Source organism: Sebastes umbrosus, chromosome 7 (genome assembly GCF_015220745.1).
Source record: "Sebastes umbrosus isolate fSebUmb1 chromosome 7, fSebUmb1.pri, whole genome shotgun sequence".
Classification (NCBI taxonomy): domain Eukaryota; kingdom Metazoa; phylum Chordata; class Actinopteri; order Perciformes; family Sebastidae; genus Sebastes; species Sebastes umbrosus.
In genome coordinates, this window is record NC_051275.1 from 5,250,398 (window position 1) to 5,270,376 (window position 19,979).

Here is a 19,979-nt window from a genome sequence, read left to right on the forward strand (position 1 = left end):
GTTCAAGTAGAACCCAAAAATACAAGTATGCACCTGAAAATAAGCATAATAAGTCCTCTCTGAATGGTGGTAATAAGGAAATGATGAGTTGAGTAGGGTTGTAGGGGTGGGTCCACTTCTTGATTTACAGTGAGCACAAATTTCATAATCCTGAAATTAATAATGAGAGCTACCTCTGAATAGTTTTTTGTAGCTTAGTGTAAAAGTATTTATGGCCTTGTATCTCTCTTCTCAGAAGTGCCTATAAATTGCATTTGGACAAAAAAGGACTGATGCTCAACTGGATCACTAGGTATATTTATAAATGTATATACAGGTATGGCAATGGTTGCATGTCATTTTGAGCATTTGTAGTCAAACTATTTAAAGAGGACCTATTGTGCTTATTTTTAAGTGCATACTTGTATTTTGGGTTTCTAGTAGAACGTGTACATGCTTTAATGTTCAAAAAACACTTCGCTTTTCTCATACCGGCTATGCTGCTGCACCTCTTTTCACCCTCTTTCTGAAACACTCTGTTTGAGCTCCTGCCCCGCCCCTCCTGAAAAGCCCAGTCTGCTCCGATTGGTCAGCTGGCCTACTGTTGTGATTGGCCAGCAGAGCCAAACTTTTTGGACTCCGCTCCAGCTCTGCAGCTTTGTTTGAGGGCGTACCAAACTAGCCGTTATGCAAATGTGTTACTTTGTGACATCACCACGTTACTGAAGAAAATGCGGGACTTCTAGCAAGGCGTTTCAGGCAGTTCAGGAGCAGAGTTTCTGTGGGGGAGAGTAACTCCCTTTGGCATGGACTTTGGACTTTGTAACTTGCACATAACACACTAAAGGAAAGGTCTTCTTTAATGAGAAGGTTGGTGACCAGTAAGAATATCTTTGTTCAAAGACATTCCCTCTCATCTTCAAGCTAAAACATGTTTCATCAAAAAAAAAACATACACTTTCTTGAAAAATTATTTATTTGCAGACCACGCTGTGCTTCTGGTCTATGTTACAAATACTTACAGCACATACAGTATGCTTTTTTTTTTAACAGTAACCATTCCCAAAACATCCAAATGGTATATTTATAGGTAATACATATGTATATACATACATACATGTGCATAAAAAAAGCTCAGAATGCACTCAAATTATTAGAGTGGAATAAAGGAACCACAGTACATTGATACAGTGTCAAACCTAGATAAGCAAGCAAAATTGTGCACTGAAAAGAAAAAATCATACTTGGGGTAAACATTTCATGAAGGTATGATATCACAGGTTGCATAGAATTGTTTTCAATTTCAAAAATAAAATTGCAAATAAACCATTTATAAAGTAGTGACTATGAATTTAGTGTCTATCATACGATATATGAGGTAATTTTTGGCAATCCTGTGCCTGGATCTGGAACAAAAACAAACCAACAACACTGATACATGGAAAGCTTGTATGACGTTTATCCTATGTGCACAATATTCTAATAACATGGCACATAACCTGTAGATGTGTATTGTATATTGAAATCCCAATAACAAACATGTTATACAGTTTGAGAAATTTGAATAGGTTCAAAGGTTCAAAATGAAAAAGGGAGATGAAATGATATAGATTTGTGTCGGTACTAAATAACAAGCACTGAAAAATAAATAAACACATTTCAAACTAATAAATGAGGGAGAGGACAGCCGTTCTGACAGTAATGATGTTGATTGAGCGTAAAGCATAATATTCCCTTTAAGTGAAATCTGCTAAACGTTAGACCATATTTCAAGGTTTAAAAAAAAAAGAAAAATGAACAGCACAGTCAACACATAGCCCTGTTGTGAGAAGGATCTAGAGTCCCAGCTATCTCTACTAAGCTACAGTAGTGTACACTTACAAATTTAGCATACCTGTTGTGACAAGAGTGAAAATAGTTTCTGTTGGAAATAGTGGCTCTGGAACCGCTACTATAGTACACTGTACATTGCAGACCAGCTGTCTTGAAAGTCAATTCAATACTACAGACTAACAGTTTCACTTCTCTTATTTGATAGTGTCAATTATAAGGTCTTGAAATCATACAGTGTTTCAACAACTACATATTAGGGGGGATTTAACAATAATGATTGGCCATTGATAAATACTGTTTTTCATGGGATACGCTGTAAAACACAAACTTGTGGAAATACAGTAGATCAGACGCACAATTCCATTCAAATCAGCATTTTTTTTTTTTTTTTTTTACAGTTTCAAACAGTCTTAAAATACAAAAATAAATGCATGCAAAAACATGAGCACAAGAAAACAACGTGAAAAAATATTGTTTTCACTTGAGTGGATGTCTTACTGATCACACGGGACAAAACATACTGTAACATAACATACATCATAAAACCTCAAAACTGTGATTTCTTAGGCACGCACTGAATCTATAAGGACAAACCATTCTCTATAAGAACAGACAGTGTAAGCAACTATGGACAGTGTCTTGATGCAGCAAATCAAACATACAAAGCCTGTTGTTAACAACTACTACAGTATGCGACATATCCACCTTCTCTTGACCTACTCAGTGAAACACCAAATGCCGTTCAAGTTGAGAGGCATCTCCCATAGCACCTTTGGAAACGTAATAACACCTTTTTTTTGATCAAATGGCATCAAAAGCAAATCAATAAGTGAGTAGTGCCTTGAAACAGCTGCTAACAAAGTCCGTCCCCACTCCCCGGCCATGGAAGTGACGCAGTATTTCAAGTAGATTTCTGAACAGAATCAAAGCTCTTGTAGTTTGTGTTGCTTCACACACAATCTTCAATCTTTCTATCTAAATGTGAGGCACTTGCAAAACAAAAATATTAACTAAAACTCTCAATCATCAGTCTGTTTGTTAGACCTCTGAGCTGTCGCTGAGCTTGGCTTGTGTCATCATGGGCTCTGCGCTGCTGGAGCTCTTGGGTGCGTCTTTGTTCTCTCGCTTGGACCGGACCAGTAACACCACGGCGATGATGAGGAGCACAGTGAGGAGCAGCCCGACAAAGATGCCAATGATCAACACTAGTCTGTCGTCATCACTGTCGTCTCTGTGGTTGAGCTCACGGGGGATGATCCCTTTGGTGAAGATCTCCCTCTCTGGGCTCGTCCGCCGCTGGCTGCTGCGGTCCAGCGCGATGTGGAGGATGTTGGTGCCGCGGTTGTTGCTACGACCGATCTCCTCTATTCCGTCTGGCACATCGTTGGCTGATCTTCTGGTGCGATGCTGTTGAACGCTTGGAAGCAGATGTGTGTGCTGGCTCATTGCATGGTACTCCAGGCTTCTCTTCCCTATGCCACGGTTAGCGTTGTCCCGGGAACGGACGGTGTAGATGGTGTGAATGTACCACTCTCTCCCTGAAGATACCTGGAGAAAGCAACAATTATTGTTTTAAAAATGATACCTGTAGGTCATTTTTATGGCACATCTTTCTGCAGAACACCAGTTCCTTTTGATATCCTTAAGAGTTCAGTAATAAAGAAAAAAAATCCATCATAAAATACTGTTAACACTGTTAGAAATACAGCTACTGTCAGTGTAGCTTCCCTTTATGGTTGTTTCTTGTGGTATTTCTTCTGTACTAGTGTATATCTGGCCATATAGTGTAGCAAGTGCAGTTACTGTACATTGGAGTTGAAAAACAGAAAAAGTTTTCAGCCACTGGATAACACTCATCAGGCCTGTAGACACACTGATACTGACATTTTCTACTTAACAAGCCAAGAAATACAGACTCGCTGACCAGAGGAAGCAATCTGGACCCAACGAAAGAGGGGGAGTCTGAGTCATACACATGATCCTGTGATCAGAGGCCGTATAAAGGCCAGCCCACACGGTGATGATGGATTTGCTCACTTGCCATAAGGTCTAATGCAGAAAGTGTCAGGCCAGTGAATATTTTTCTCTTGGCTTGTTAAGAGGAAAAAGTAAAATATCAGTGGGAAAAAAAACATCTTTTAAGGTCACTTTCTGTGACTCTTCTAGCCATTATTTTCATCTTGCTCTTTCCACTTGCTCTCTACACAGCGGGATGCCACGAGTTCACACCAGTTCCCTGAGAGTTACATTCCAGGCTGAGTTAAGTGGCCACAAAAAAATGTAAATTCCAGCACCGAATAACCTTTATGATGCAGCACAGACTGGTGAAATATGAAAATGTATGGTGTGCTGAATGTGTTTCTTGTAGGGTTGTCAAAGTTAACGCGATAATAACGAAAATTTGTTCAAACGCCACTAATTTCTTTCACGCAGTGACACGATCTTTCGGAGGTTGAGGCAGGCTCAGCCAACCATGTCATACTAGCTTGTTGCGAAGGAGGCTAAATAGCGCTCCAAACTTGCGCTAAATTTTGGAGAGGAAAAACTGTCATGGCCATTTTCAAAGGTGTCCCTTGACCTCTGAACTCAATATATGTGAATGTAAATGGGTTCTATGGGTACCCACGAGTCTCCCCTTTACAGACATGCCCACTTTATGATAATCACATGCAGTTTGGGGCAAGTCATAGTCAAGTCAACACACTGACACACTGACAGCTGTTATTGCCATGTTATGATTTGAGCATATTGTTTTATGCTGAATGCAGTACCTGTGAGGGTTTCTGGACAATATTTGTCATTGTTTTGTGTTGTTAATTGATTTCCAATAATAAATATATACATACATTTGCATAAAGCAAGCATATTTGTCCACTCCCATGTTGATAAGAGTATTAAATACTTGACAAATCTCCCCTTAAGGAACATTTATCTTGTACTTGACATTTACACTGACCTGGAAGAGAGCTGAAGAATCAATTCTGAAACCATCTGACCCAGGTTGTCTCACTAGAGTTAAAGCGCCGGGGTCATCCACCGCCAGGAAGGCATTGAAAGCTACGTTGCCAAATGAGCGGGCCTGGGTCTCTGGCTGGGCCTTGTCCTGGAGGGGGAAGATGACACAGGGAGGGATATTTAGCTTTGAATGGACACAAAGCACATGTGACCTGATGAGATATACAGTACTTACAATGATCTTGAATCTGTAGAGTAGTGAAGGAGCATCAGCCAGGCATCCAAACTCAAAGTTGCTGGGGTTGTATTTAGGGACATATCCATCGGCTCCAGTACACAGGAACACTTTCTCTATGTTACAAATAAACGAGTCGCCCAAGTTCTGCACTGGATCCACCATCACTCGGCCGTAGATTGTATCCCCTGAGGGAAGAGAAATACAGTATTCATCACTGCAACGCACATAAACTATAGGTGATAGTTTAATTGAAAGTTGTACTAAAAAAGGTTTTTATTATGTACACTGATGCAGTTCTCTTGAATGGTTTTATTTTGCTCAGACAACAATATTGAGAACAACATTAAAACCCCAGCTAAAACTACTCTCATTCTTGGCAACAAGAGCTCTCCGCGCTCACTTGTTGAGAAAAATTAAATTCACTCTCGTAATTAGCGTAAGACATGAAAGTGGTAAAAGTGACACTTCATCTGGGCCTAATTTTTATTAAAATTTTATGCTCCCGGGTCAGGGAATAACAAACAGTTCTGCTAAATCAACAGAAATATTCATCACACAGGGATTTCTTTTTGATCTGTAGAAGTCCAAGGAGCTGAGTAATGAAATACATTCACAGACATCCATGCAGCTTCAATAACTATTTGGGCCCTGTTTTTTAGGTTTTTTTAATCCATAAACTTTCAAGAGCAGTTTATGACTGCATGTTATTGCCTCACCTTGTGAGAAGGCAGTGTCACTCTCCTGTCCAAAGCCCATGGAGCCGTCTGAGAGCCAGAGCGTCCGCTTAGAGAGTAAGAGCATCTGTGTGTTCAGACTGAACTCAGCAGCCACGGGGTCGCTGACCTAGAAACACATACAGGACAGACAAGACACGCACAAAACACGTTTAGAGACAAAGCCAAGCAAAGCTAACTTATAGACACTAGGTGAACAATCTGAAACACATCATTCAGGTACATACAGTGTGTCTGGTAGACGTTTTTGCTCAGTTTTATAGATTTCATATAATTTTTTTACTCTATGTCAGACAAAATAAGACATTTCAAGACATCTCTTTGGTATAGGCTGATGGGGATTTGTCTTTATTTGTGGCATTTTATGAGCAGAACAATTAATTAATGTGTCCATCTTTGCTATTATCACTGTAGATGGTGATGTTGAAGCTGGGGTGGTTAGACGTTGGCATCAGGAGCTGGACATATAGCACTGCAGGTGCAGCTAAATGGATTAGAAGGGGGATGTTGATTAGAGATTTGTTCCTGTCAGCAAGAGTAAAAAAAGACTTTCATTTTTACGAGTACTTGATTAGATGGAGTGGACCAGGAGGAGGGAGGTTCCTCTTAGATTTTTCAAGCGATGGGATAACAGAGAGAGGCAAGACAATAAATGACTGAGTAGGAGCCAAGAGGTTTGGCTTACAGGAAGTAATGAATGAAGGAGACGGGGTGTATTAATGAACGACTTATCATCCTGATTTAACTTTCACAAAGATTCATAAGCCCATTTTTCAAATGTACAGTAGTAGTCCGGATTCAAACAAGCAGTTGTGAGTCCAAAAAACAAACAAACATGTAACTTAATCCATACAGGTTTTAACTGAGATTGTGACACCGTCACAAATATATATAATTATATATATTTAATACTAAAAACCCTTGCAAGGTTAAACCTCTGGTGCACTTTGTAAATGTCACCCATGCTTTAACTTATTTGCCATGCGTAGTCTCATTTAGATCTCACTGGTCATGTGATCTGTTTCTCCAGAATCACAGGTGGAAGGGTGCGTGGTCTAGGAAAACAAAGGGAAGAGAAATGTTTTTTGAAGGTAGACGGTGGAATAAAGATAGGAGCCGGAAAGCCTTCAGTAGAGAGTGGAGTAACATTTAGTTCCTTTTTATGGATGTACCTCGTCCATCTGAGGTAGACAAGGAGATCTGTGTGATTTAAGGACCATAACTATCGAGCAGAGGACTGGAAATCAAGTCGAGGCCGGAGTTACCAATTCCCAATACTAAGTCCGGTAAGTTCAGTTATTTTGGGGATTTTCTGCAATGCATTACTTTTCCTGTATTTCTACAGTTTGAAGGTTGGAAATTTTGTTTTTGGGACATTTTGGTTGTATCATGTGGTCCTGTTAAAGTGGCAGTAGGCTGTATATTGTTGTCATCATTGGGCAAAGATTCCAATAACCTTTCAACATATTGTAATTCAAGTGTTCTGAGAGAAAACTAGACTTCTACACCTCCTCATGGCTCTGTTTTCAGGCTTTAAAAAATTTAGCACGTGACGAGAGACTTTGACCAATCACAGGTCATTTCAGAGAGAGAGCGTTCCTATTGGCTGTGCTCCGGTCTTGTGACCAGTACTTGGCGTTCCTTCAAGTCATCGCAACCTTATCTCAACATGGCTGCCGGGTCACAAACTTTATCATTTTACAGCTAAACCGTGCACTACAAGATGATTCTGAAAACATTTGAGGAGAGCAATAGGCATTAACGTAACATAATATTGATTCATATCTGATCAGCGCTGCCTAGTTTGACCGTTTGGTCGGAGTTCGCGAGTGATTGACAGCCGGCTCTCATAGACAGCAGATGGAAAGCAGATCCCAGATCAGCTTTGACTGCTTGTTTTCCTCCGGTCTGTGAAATCTTGCAGATGCCGTTAGGAGCACCGGAGGAAACAGAGGCACATGATTTTTTTCAGGTTACCTGTTTCATGTACTACTGTCAGGATATAGCGACCGTTTCATAAAAATAACTTTTTTTAATCATATTTGCTCCAATCTCGCCTACTTCAGCTTTAAGGGGGACTTGAATTAGATACACCTTGTGGAAATTTGGTTGGATTACATGGTCTTGTTAAGGAGGACGTTTGAGTTAGACAAACCTTATGGACATTTTGGTTGGATCATGTGGTCTTAAGGAGGACTCGAATTGGACACACCTTGTTGACATTTTGGTTCGATCATGTGGTCTTGTTAAGGTGGACTTGAGTTGGACATTCAAGTGGACATTATGTTATTTTCTCGTGGACTTATTTGGGGGGATGTTTTCTTAAGTGTCCTTTTAGTGCATTCCTTTTTTGCAATTTCCTCTTTGAACCAGGTCTTGGTATCACAGTAGCTCTCGAATTGTAATTGGCTTTAAATTTAAACTGAGTGTTATAAGATGGCAGAGCCTCACATTGTATTTTAATTTTAGAAAATATTATGCTCCATCTCATCCTGAATCCTAGTTTTGCTGACTAAATTGTCTCAGTGTTCAATAAACTTTCCCATATTTTCCACATCTAATTTTAGTCGAGGTCAGCTAGGTCACCTGCTGAAAGCGGATGTCCATGTCGAAGGTAAGAGGCTCCCTGGGATTGCAGACAGGAGGGATGGTGTACTCCAGGCTGGGAGGGGATGTGCAGGGTACCAGCTTCACCGTGTACGTGCCAGAGTAGTCACGCACCTGAGAAGGGAAATTACGTTTACAGTGAGAATTAGGTGTAAAAACAATTAAAGTGGAAATCAAAATGTTTACTCACAGCAAAATCCGAGACAAATGTCCACTGCTGGATGGGCTGGTTGTAGGTGGGCTCGTTTCTCACAAGACTGATGTTAAAGGTCAGACCGGGGTGGTCCGGACACATGACCATGGAGGTGAGTGGTGAAGCTGATGGAGAAATACATCAATTAAAATGTATGTAGCATGCTCAGATGCAAATTAAAATACTTCAAAAACAAAAAAGGTATAACAAATACTTTACCATCATTTGAACTAATAATAAATGTGATTTTAAAAGAAAATTATATTAATTAATAGATTATATTATAAAGCTTTAAATGCACTGTCACAGGTTAAAAGCTGAGTGAACCTAAACAAAATCTAAACAAAATCTAAACAAGAAACATGTTTCATTTCAACTTTTATGCCAAATATGACATGCTATAAAGCCACATTTATATATCATATCCAGTTTAGACTGCTAAACACTACTGTACATCCCATGTATGACATACTGTACCTGGATGTGCAAACACAAACAGCCCTCTGAATCGAGCTTCAGTGCGGAAGTTGACTACTAGTCGTCCCTGTCCATTTATACGCATGCTGGTTGGGTACAGGGCACCTGCAAAGACACAGCACAGCTTTAATTTGCCTACTTTACTGATTTACAATCCCGTATTCAGTGAAAGTGACACATTTTTAAGTAATCCTCAATTTTATGTCGCAAACTGCTCAAGTCTTACCTTGTAGTTCAGCCTCTGGAGGGCTACCGATACCGTCCCTCCATAAGATGGCAGTGTCGTACACGAATGTGAGCCTCAGCTCTGACTGCAAGTCAAAGTGCTGCCATCCTCCTGCTCCCACAGGGGAGTGGAAGACGTAGGATACATGGAGCGGTACTCGTAGGGTCACATAGGACTGGACCAGATTCAACACCTGCAGTGAAAACCAACATGTTGTGCAAGAGCAACAAAAATAAATCATACTTCTAGGGCTGTCCCTCTTAGTCGATTAGTCAACTAAGATTTCTTTAGTCGATTAGTCATTTTTTTATGCTTGTTTTTCATGATGAATGACTTATTTCCAAGAAAGTTATGAGCAAATATCTGGTAGACACAAGATGCTTTTGTGATTCTTTGTGGAGAAACTCAGTTTTACAGATCTGTCGATTAAATCAACTAATCGATTAGTCGACAAAATCAAGTGAGTGTTAGTCTGAGTGAAGAATCTCTTTTCACAGATTGATTTAGCCTTGTTATAGAGGTATTGGGTTTATCGAGAGAAACATTAAGACACCTTGAATAAAGTGCATGTATAATATCTCTGGAGATAAAGACCAATATTCTACCATTAGGGCTAATTTAAGTTCTGTTCTGAATAGTGCTTCAGTCCACGGATTGATCGGACTTGGTAATGCGTGTATTAGGGAAATTTCCGGGGAAATCATGCCTATAATGTTAACTTAGAGTAAGCATTAGTAAGTTCACTGGATGCTCTATAGTTGTGAGACTGAATGTATTCTCTAAGTGGTCATGGACTCTAACATTACAGTGAATCACTGCAATTTTTACTTCTAAATCAATTTAAAACATTTGCAAATCAAATGTGTCCAAATCATAATGTATTGCTGAACAGAAAAACATGAAAAAAATTACATTTGCTGGGTATACTGAATGATTCCCAAGCTTTCCCACTCTAAAAGAGCTGTCTTAAAATGGTCAAAGGATTCCAAGTGGTGAAAGTCCTCGGAGGGAGCGCTCTCCGGTATCTGCACTTTCCTCTGACCCGTGAGAGGTACCTGCCTGCACTTGGTGCTGTGTTCGTGTGGGGACGTGCCTACTACGCCTCTGGGCGCTGAGAGCTCACGCAAATGATTTGCAGAATGGCCTTCTGACACATCCTGCTGGGCCTTTAATAGATTCCTATGGTCTTGTTAAGCTGGGCACTAAGCCCTACACTGTGACATGACACTGGCCCCGGCCTGCACGGAGCTGTCTCTGCTCAGCCCGCCGGCCCGCTTAGAGGAGCGCTCGGGTCACAGGGCGCCCACAAACAAAAGGTGGTTTCTTTTTCCATCGGTCCTGCCGTACGTATCCTGAAACTGAAATAAAACCTCAGTCTGTGCATCTACATACCGTCTTTTGCTCTGTTCAGTAACCATAGCAACACAATCTACATACAGTGCTGTACAAGACCTGAATGTATACCATTCTCCCCTTTTGATGGAAAGACAATAGGGACAGGAACAGAGCGTTCTTCAGGATTTTGAGACTGTCTAAGTAGCCTGAGGATCAAAACCATTCATCTCTTTCATAACTTTCTTTTAAAAATGATTGGATTATCTCTGATCAGTGTGGTCACTAATCAATGAAGACAGAAGTGCTCACCATTTAATGCAAAGTATATTGATTTTAACCTCAAGGTAAAGTTTATATTAGCGGCAGGAGTCTGCTTACTTGCCCAGACATGTTGATTATTGCCACGTTCTCATTTACATCATGCGCCTACAGGCAACAAAGTTCCACTTGTTGAGAGAGGCTGTTATCACCAGGGTGATGCCTTTGTTATTAAATAAACCTGAAGCCATGTAAAATGAGAAACTCCTACTCTAATAACAAACCAATAATCACTCTTATGTATTTGCGAGTGCTGTAGGGGTTTAATTAATAATCCTCAGTAGGGAGCGTAGTGGAGGTTTTCACCATGATGCGCCCCGTGCACTCAACGCGGCCCTTCTTTATCAACACTCTGCCTTAATTAACTGCAAGTCGACTAACTGTACGTTCAAGGTGACTGCAAATGTTGAAGGCTGCGAGGCATGTATGCCAGGAGGCCACAGAGGGCTTTAATATTTCCCACTCCACGTGTAACAGCTGCTGCTACAAAGAGCACATTGTACACATAGCAGAATAGAAGAATACCGATTTTTTTTTCATGAGGTTGCTGGTTATTGACTTGCCACTTTGAGAAGACAAATAACTGGTGTTCCCAGGAGTTGAAGGGAGCAGAGTGTCGAGTTAGTCATTACTTCAGAGGTTAACACGTCTTTCCAGACAATAATGGATGACCTCTCTACAGGCTAGTATTTACTTTAGGATCTTTAAAGGAAAACCAAGCAGGCAAGCAGATTTTTAATATGCCTGTTAATGATTAATTAGGATTGGAAATCCAGGAGGATTTTGAAATGAAAATGGGCAAGACGTGTTATAGGACAGAACGGACCAGTAACTGCTGAGTCCACATTCCTATCCTCCAGGGGCTCTGCTGCTTTATTGAACTAACTCCTTGCTCCTCATGTCTAGAGATGACAAAGGGGGGTCAGAGGTGAGCTGGAGCTCAAAGGTGGGGCTGTTTACCTGTCCATCAGTCCCGATGGTGCCTCCGCAGTCGCTGAGAAGCTCAGACATGTCGTAGTAGCTGGTGAATTCCCACAAACAAGCCTCCAAGTTGAGGTTTCTGTAGAATCGCAGTGTGCTGGATCCCCTGAGGGAACTGCTGTATTGGTAAGAGGCCGTCTCACCGATCACTTCTGGATTTTTGGTGGCATCAGTGAGGAAGCCGTAGCGAGTCTTGACCTCGGCGTAGTCCAACAAATTGGAGCAGCGATGGTTGCCGACGCGGGTGCCGTCGGGGCTCAGCGTGAGCTCAAAGTTAGACAGGGCTCGGGTGGACACTACGGGCAACATACCTGAGGGAGGATACACGTAAAACAGTCAGAGATTTGAAGCATAGGAATGGTAGATTCTAGGGATGTCAATCAATTAAAATATTTAATTGCAATTAATCGCATGATTGTCCATAGTTAATTGTGATTAACTCCAAATTAATCGTGAATTTTGTATCTGTTCAAAATGTACCTTAAAGGGAGATTTGTCAAGTATTTAATACTCTTATCAACATGGGAGTGGGCAAATATACTAGCTTTCTGCAAATGTATGTATAAATGTATTATTAGAAATCAATTAACTACACAAAACAATGGCAGATATTGTCCAGAAACCCTCACAGGTACTGCATTTAGCATAAAACAATATGCTCAAATCATAACAAGGCAAACTGCAGCCCAACAGGCAACAACAGCTGTCAGTGTGTCAGTGTGCTGACTTGACTATGACTTGCCCCAAACTGCATGTGATTATCATAAAGTGGGCATGTCTGTAAAGGGGAGACTCGTGGGTACCCATAGAACCCATTTTCATTCACATATCTTGAGGTCAGAGGTCAAGAGACCCCTTTGAAAATGGCCATGCCAGTTTTTCCTCACCAAAATTTCACACAAGTTTGGAGCGTTATTTAGCCTCCTTCTCGACAAGCTAGTATGACATGGTTGGTACCGATGGATTCCTTAGGTTTTTCTAGTTTCATATGGTATACCCGCTACAACCTAAAAAAGTTGCGTTGATACGTTAAATAAATTAGTGGCGTTAAAACAAATTTGCATTAAATTTGACAGCCCTAGTAGATTCACAATTTAGGAACAACTAACTGAAGAAGCCTTTTATTAAATGACTATGGTTGATGAGTGACCTATATCACCAAGACTTTCCCAGCTCGAGAGGGGTTTCAAATCAACAACCTGCCTCTAAGTGAAATTTTCACTTATGAAAATGATTCTAGACATTCAGTCTGCTGTTCTTACCATCAATGTGGGGCATGGTGACAGTGAGTTTGATGAGGTTGGGGTGGTCTGTGTCTTCTGTTCCAGTGTACCGCAGCTTGGCAGAGAAGGGCTCGGCCCCCACTGTGCCTGCAACGCGAGGCTGGCACATTCCTGCAAACCCGGCCATAAACAAACATCAAACGTTTTATTTCCCTAACAGTCCTCCACTGAAAAATTCTTTTATGTATTCAGTTTTCTGTCGGAGCAAGGACAGAAAGTAGTGCGGTGGGAGAGCATAATGCAGCCAGCAGCTGCTTATCATGTTGAGCCATTTTCCATGAGAGAGACTAAACAGTTTGAAGCTGGAGAATGAGCTGCACTCACCCTCGTCCATGCTGATGGACACTATGGGGCTGCTGAGCTCCAGACCTTCGTCCCCATTAGAGTTCACGCCCCTCGCAGCGCACTGGACCCTGGAACCAGCCTGGAAGTAGACTGAATCCAGAGTGATGAGCTTGGAGGAGGTGAAGAAGGTGTTAAAGTCGACTTCCCTCATGGGGCTGGTGACGCCATCAGAGCCGGTGGGGGCGCTAACGAGCCAACGATAGCGAGTTAGAGTGTTGTTGATGTTCTCGCTTACGCAGATGGAGCCTGTTTTGTCGTAGTCTGGGAACTTGGGGTTACAGGCCTGGAGAAAAAGTGAAAGAAGAAATGCTTGTGAGTAAAATGCACCCAAAAATCCCTGCAGCAGTCATTTCTGTATACTCCTGATGAACCCTCAAGGTAGCTGATAATTGAGCAACGTGTGCACATCTGCTTAATACTACCTCATTAACAGTATTTACCTGTAAAGCTGCACTAACAGAAAGTCTTGCTAAACGAATCATTAGCAGAGTAAATGACTGAAAAGTGCCACTAAGTATTCATTGGACAATCACTTGGGACATACAGTGACACATATGACAGGGTATCCGGCCACAGGGAGAGAGTCCCTCGTCCTGTCGACGTCGTCGTAATGCAACAGAGAAACCACCCTGGGCACCGAGGGGAAGGTGACGTCCGCCATGCTGTTGGTCTCCTCGATATAGATTGTGGCTTTGCTCATCTGTTGATTGACAAGCACGGGCAATTAAGAGGACATTAATGGAGAAGGTAGTCCCACACTTGACAATTAAATTATATGTTAATGTGGCTTAATTTTCACCGTTGTCTCTGCCACCATGTTTTCATCCGGCTTCAGGTGCACCGTGAACGCCTCCCTCATCTCTCTGACACCATCGTATAAAATCTCCACCTCCACATAGTGCTCTGTGTCGCCCTCTTTGAACACAATTTCTGCAGAGAAAGGAGAGATTTTATCAACATTTTTTTCTAGCAAATTTCAAATAAATGCTGTTCTTACAAAAGGTTCCTTGCGGTATTATTTACCCTCAGATATGGGATGGTAGTCCTCCCCGGAGGTGGCAGATCCGTCCTTGGTGTGAACTCGGACAACGGAGACCTTGGAGGTGTCTCCGACACGCAGCACTGGGATTTTCACCACGGACACTTGGCCACTTTCCTTCGGCTCGTTCACACTGAATTTGGTCTCTCCGAACCTAATAATGGCCTCTGAGAAAGCATGGCAAATAGTTTCAATAAACTGTAAATCTAAAATTACAGCATAGCACATGTTAAAGGAGCAGTGTGTAGGATCTGGCGGTAACGATGAGGTTGCAGATTGCAACAAACTGAAGCCTCATTTGTGTGCCAAGTGTGTAGAAGACCTACGGCAAAGAGTATAGAAGCAAAGAGACGAAACTCTGGTGTTTTTTTTTTTACAACAGCCGCTAGATGGCTTTGTGGTAGCACTGCCGCCATTTTGGACTGAAAACGCCAATGAGTCTGTGGATGTGTAAAGAGATAGCTGTAAATCAGAGGAGAATTGTTTTTTAGGTAAATGAACTTCCCAGTATTGAATCCAGAGTTATTTTCTTCGGCATAATGAACATGCATCAGACAGGACGGCACCGCCCGGCACGCTTATGTGACCTATCCGGTTCTGCCTTCTTCCTGCTAGCTGTATGCGGCTGTAATAATGGATATATTAGGTGTAATTCATCACTTTTATTATCTTCTTATACACCAATGGGCTGTATGTTGTAAGCCTGTACCGTGTTGGATGTATTAACGTCTCTGTTCCCAAACAACCGGTTATCAGCCAGTAGCTAGGAGTGCTAACGTTAGTAGCATGAAATAATCTGAATATAACGTAGTATTAGCAAAGAATTTACATTGATTGTAGGATACTTGCTAATATGGTCTGTGGTCTATTGGACATCGATTTTGGAGGTCCTTGATATGAAAAAGTTTGATATTGCTCTCAAAATCTGTGTGCTGGATTTTTCTAACTACCTAACCATTTATGTCCATCGCTCACTTTATGCTCCTCTGGGAAGCAGCCAGGCAAAAAGTTGAATAAATACTTAAGTAAGTAAGTAAATATTGATAATAGTGTGCATATGTATAACATTTTTATTGTTCAACACAGGCCTTTTCAGTAGAGACATTAAATATATGACAATAGAATAAAAATAATTTTTGTTTTACTTTTGTACGGCACTTTGTAGGCGGACGTTTTACTGGCGTCCGGCTTTCAGTCCAAAATGGCCGAAGCGTGGCTCTGCTGCTGGGCACTGATGTTGCAATGCAACAATTAATTGGCTTTCACTTCTTATCAATATGCGTTCTTTGCCAACGGTGGCAGAAAATGCAATGCAAATGGCCCTTTCTAAAGTCACTTGTTGTAAGAGTAGGGTAGGTCATTCGGGGCAGAGCCAGTGGCAAGTGAATAGTGAAGAAAGAGAGAGAGTGGAGCGAGTAATGTTATCGACTCCGGCCCAAGCAGGAAAAGTTAACAGTGTTTGGTTTGTCTGTTCTGGGCTACTGTAGAAACATGACGGTGCAACATGGTGGACTCTGTGGAGAGGACCCGCTCCCTATGTAGATATAAACGGCTCATTCTAAGGTAACAAAAACACAACAATTCTTATTTTCAGGTGATTATGCACTAAAGAAAACATACTTATTAATATTATATTCCATTTCTGCCAATAGATCCCCCTAATTGTTAAACACTGGTCCTTTAAGCCCTTATGTGTGCAACTTTCCGAATTTGTTGCCCCAGTGGTGATATCATAAGAGACACTATGGTAGATCTGGGGAAACAGCAACACACAGACTAAAGAAATTGTCCAATTTTCTCACAAACTAATGTATGCCATTGGGATAACTTAAAATATGTTATATGATCATTTAAATATTCTGCACGTTGTGGTGTTTAAACAGAACTATTTTAAGGAACAACAGTGTAGCAACAAAACAAAGCATTCTTACTGTCTGCATCGTCTTTTATCTTGATGAGCGTTTCATTCTGCACTCCAATAGATGCTCCAAATGGAGATTCACTCTTGGGGCTACCCAACACGAGACGAAGCTCTTCTTCTTCCTCATGTTCGGTGTCATCAACTAGTACCAGTACACAGGGCTTTTCAATCTCTCCTGAAGAGAGGGAAAAGATATTGAGCTACTGCATATGTCCTTTTAATTGATTTTAAAGAAAACACAAACATGCAAAAGGATGTGTGTTAGGTTTTACTACCCCACCTGGTAAGAAGGTGATGATGGAGCCATCTGTGTTGGGTCTCTCGTTGAAGTCCATCATGACCTGGGCCGTCCCCTGCCTGCTGTAACAGCGTACTGTGGACTTGTAGCTGATATCTCCACTACGGTATACGATAGCGGAGATCTGCCCGGAGTCCTCATTACCCACATACACAGCATCACGGAACTGCACCTTTGGCACTAGAACAACATAATGAAACCCATAAATCAACATCAGAAATACGGTATAAACATCATAAATCACTAAGCGTTTGAATTAATTTTGATTGCAACACTCACAGTCTGAAACAGAGTCATTGATGAGGATGGTGGCCTTGCTCGGCTCCCCGAGGATCCCATTCATGGGCATCCGGAGCACCAGCTCAAACTTCTCCGGCCCCTCCAGCACCGGCTGGCCCAGGTCATCCAGGATGGCCACACGAAACGTCTGCATGGTGACCCCCGGTGCGAAATCCAGATTCCGGCTTATCCCGACGTAATCCGCCCCAGCTGCTCCGCAACACAATATAGGACAGGAATGCTTCAAAGAGCATAGTGCTTATGGGATGTAGTGAATATAACACAAATGGACTACAGCACTTGATCTTATTTTAACAGCAGTTCTCATGTTACTTCATAATTCATTTGTGATTGTCAGGCGGCGGGGCAAGATGAAAGGATATACCCTGTGTGCCGACAAAATGACGCTCTCTATCTCGCGGTCGATGGGCATGAACAGTTAGAATTTGTTGCGTGATTAAAGGAGAGCTGAGAGAAACTGGATATCTCCCCGAGCGCAAACAGGTTATTCATTTGCCATTCTTTGAAGAGTTTGAGTATTGAGAGCTCACCCTGTGCCCGCAGGCTTTTCTCATGTACTTATGACCCAGTTATGTGCCTAAGTGTGGGCTTGCGTTTCTACCATGCTGCAGTATGAGTAGATGTTAGTAATTTTTACGGTTATAACGCAGGCGAGAGCGGAGATGTTAAGAATGCAGGGAGGAGAAGACTGCCTGGGGGCAGGAGATAATGGAGGCTGAAGGGAAGGCTCGAGGAGAGGGCGACCAGTGTTGGAGTCCAAAGCATGTATAAGTATATCATATGCCTTCAAGGCAAGAGCCCATCAGAAACCTTCTCTCCCCCTAACCTAAAACAATGTTTACATTCCACAGGTCATCCTCCCAACATATCCAGCTTTAACATCACCATGCACTCTTGAGCTCAGGAAAACATAGAGCGACAGGGCGATGACTTAAGTCTATTGTTTTCTGGGGTTTACATTTCTCTAAACTAGCTAAAGCTGTCAGAGCCAGGCGCCTCGCAGGGAAACGTACCCTCAGCCGAGACAGGATCTGTCTTTCTGGAGCGCACTGTGACGGTTCCTCCTTTGGAGAGATCAGTCCCCGTCCTCCATACCTGCACCTCCACGAAGCCATCGCTCTCATCCACGTGGTAGTCTGTGTTGCCGAAGTAGAAGACGGGGGCTGGGAGGAACAACAACAGAGGAAAGGAGTGAAGGAGATGAGGGAAAAGCACACAGGAGGATGTAATCCATAATCATCTTTTTAGCTGTTTCACAACAGGATATGCGAATGCCCGTTGTAATTGCTGAGCTGAATCTGTAAAAGCTCTGTACGATTACCTCTGATTACAGGAGAAATTGAGGGAATGTTTCCATTGAAACACCAGCAGGTAGTCAACACCGTAATTGCAACCCTTAAACAACACTTTCTAACTTCCTGGAACGATGTTTTAGGGGGGGGATTTCTGCATCTGCATTCATTCATCAAGTCTTAAAAGACAAAAAAGCAACTTGAAGGCAGAGCTGAGTTTCCTGGTTTTGTTGCGGACGAGCCTGGTGTTGGAGCTGACTTTGATAGTGATGGGTCTGAGAGGCAGACAGGAGGCCTGACAGGAGGTCTGGGGGATGTAGAGCTCGATGTGCCAGCCCAGGCCTGCCTGACTGCAATTAGTGCTTCTATGAGCTGAGATTCCACTGCAGCCAAACTCACCCACTATTATTCTATTTAACCCGTTCAGAGTCTGTTTCCTCTCATGTCATGCTGCTTGTAAAATGGTTGCTTAAGGGCCTGGACCTCTGTATACGTGGTGCAGTCAGCCATTGTAACAACCTAAGAACTGCCTTCACAAAGAGACTATTTATGGCCTTAAACTGCAGGGAGTCAGTCATAGTCTATTAGAACGATACAGAAATAACCTGAGCAGACACAAACTGAAACCAATCCAAAAAGGCAGTTTTTTCTTACATACATTCTCATAATTGATCAGATACATCATTGTTATGATGACTAATGGGAACAAGCCAATATTGAGCAATAAGAACCTTGTGCCTTTGAAAGCAACTGTGACCAAATAATGAATAAATTAAGTGAATGGCGATGGCCATGGGCAGAGTTTTGGTTTCCATGACAATGGAACTCTGCACCTACAAAACGACACTTAGCTGTTTCTCATCACACAGTATGAGGCGAACAGGAGGGTGGGGATGTGGAGCGGGGCGATAAACACTTTGAACAAAAACAAATCCATACTGTTGTAACTGCATGATGATTATGTTGTCTAATGAAACCAAAATACAAGCGCACAGAAAAAAAGAGATTCACTGTCAACAGCGCTGCCAGGCACAATTACCGATCAAGAAAAATGTGTTTATTATTTTGCACTATATAATTATTCTTCCCAGTAATCAGAGTCTCAGATGATATTACATATGTTGATGCCGTCTGCTTTGGCAGTAACGGCTCTATATTAACAAGATAAGACACGTTCTGAGAGGGAAATCGTCTTTTTAGGCAAAGCCTTGGGATTTGTGGTTCTCAGAGGAGCCATCTCTGTGGTCGAAATAATATTTCCTCTAAGAGCAAGCAGAGGACAGAAAACTTTTATGCTTTAATCTGTGCTGAGAGCGCAGGCAGGACAATGAGTGCTGCATCAAGAGGCCTGCAGCTGCCAGAATTTCTCCCCACAGAGAAACCAAACAAAGATGGTTTTGGCTGCCTGCACTGGGTCCCCTAACAGGAGGAGTAATCAGATCTACTAGCCTGATGTTGGCAGCCAGGAACTCGGGGCCCCGTTGTACTAGCCCGGTAATCAGATAAGGTTTGTGAAGCAGACAAACAGTGAGCTTCAAAGAGCCACGGACCATTAAGTGAAAGGTAAACCGCTGGCTCCTGGGCTCCGTCAGCCCAGCCAGCAGCAGCCTTCTACGCCACATCTA

At 42.1% G+C, this 19,979-nt stretch overlaps 1 protein-coding gene across 1 annotated transcript in view; it reads right to left on the minus strand.

Moving 5' to 3' along the window:
- Positions 1 to 937: 937 nt before the first annotated feature.
- frem2b (FRAS1 related extracellular matrix 2b) overlaps positions 938 to 19,979 on the minus strand; it is a 62,838-nt gene continuing 43,796 nt past the window's right edge. The window contains exons 7-24 of the mRNA XM_037775974.1: positions 18,076 to 18,225; positions 17,042 to 17,251; positions 16,745 to 16,942; positions 16,475 to 16,639; positions 14,528 to 14,710; positions 14,304 to 14,434; positions 14,049 to 14,204; positions 13,484 to 13,787; positions 13,139 to 13,270; positions 11,856 to 12,187; positions 9,243 to 9,435; positions 9,017 to 9,121; positions 8,537 to 8,664; positions 8,326 to 8,460; positions 5,722 to 5,848; positions 5,003 to 5,190; positions 4,769 to 4,915; positions 938 to 3,360 (exon numbers count right to left, since the gene is read on the minus strand). Coding sequence (XP_037631902.1) covers positions 2,851 to 3,360; positions 4,769 to 4,915; positions 5,003 to 5,190; positions 5,722 to 5,848; positions 8,326 to 8,460; positions 8,537 to 8,664; positions 9,017 to 9,121; positions 9,243 to 9,435; positions 11,856 to 12,187; positions 13,139 to 13,270; positions 13,484 to 13,787; positions 14,049 to 14,204; positions 14,304 to 14,434; positions 14,528 to 14,710; positions 16,475 to 16,639; positions 16,745 to 16,942; positions 17,042 to 17,251; positions 18,076 to 18,225 — 3,494 coding nt within the window. The 3' untranslated portion in view covers positions 938 to 2,850. The remainder of the gene's footprint in view (positions 3,361 to 4,768; positions 4,916 to 5,002; positions 5,191 to 5,721; positions 5,849 to 8,325; positions 8,461 to 8,536; positions 8,665 to 9,016; positions 9,122 to 9,242; positions 9,436 to 11,855; positions 12,188 to 13,138; positions 13,271 to 13,483; positions 13,788 to 14,048; positions 14,205 to 14,303; positions 14,435 to 14,527; positions 14,711 to 16,474; positions 16,640 to 16,744; positions 16,943 to 17,041; positions 17,252 to 18,075; positions 18,226 to 19,979) is intronic.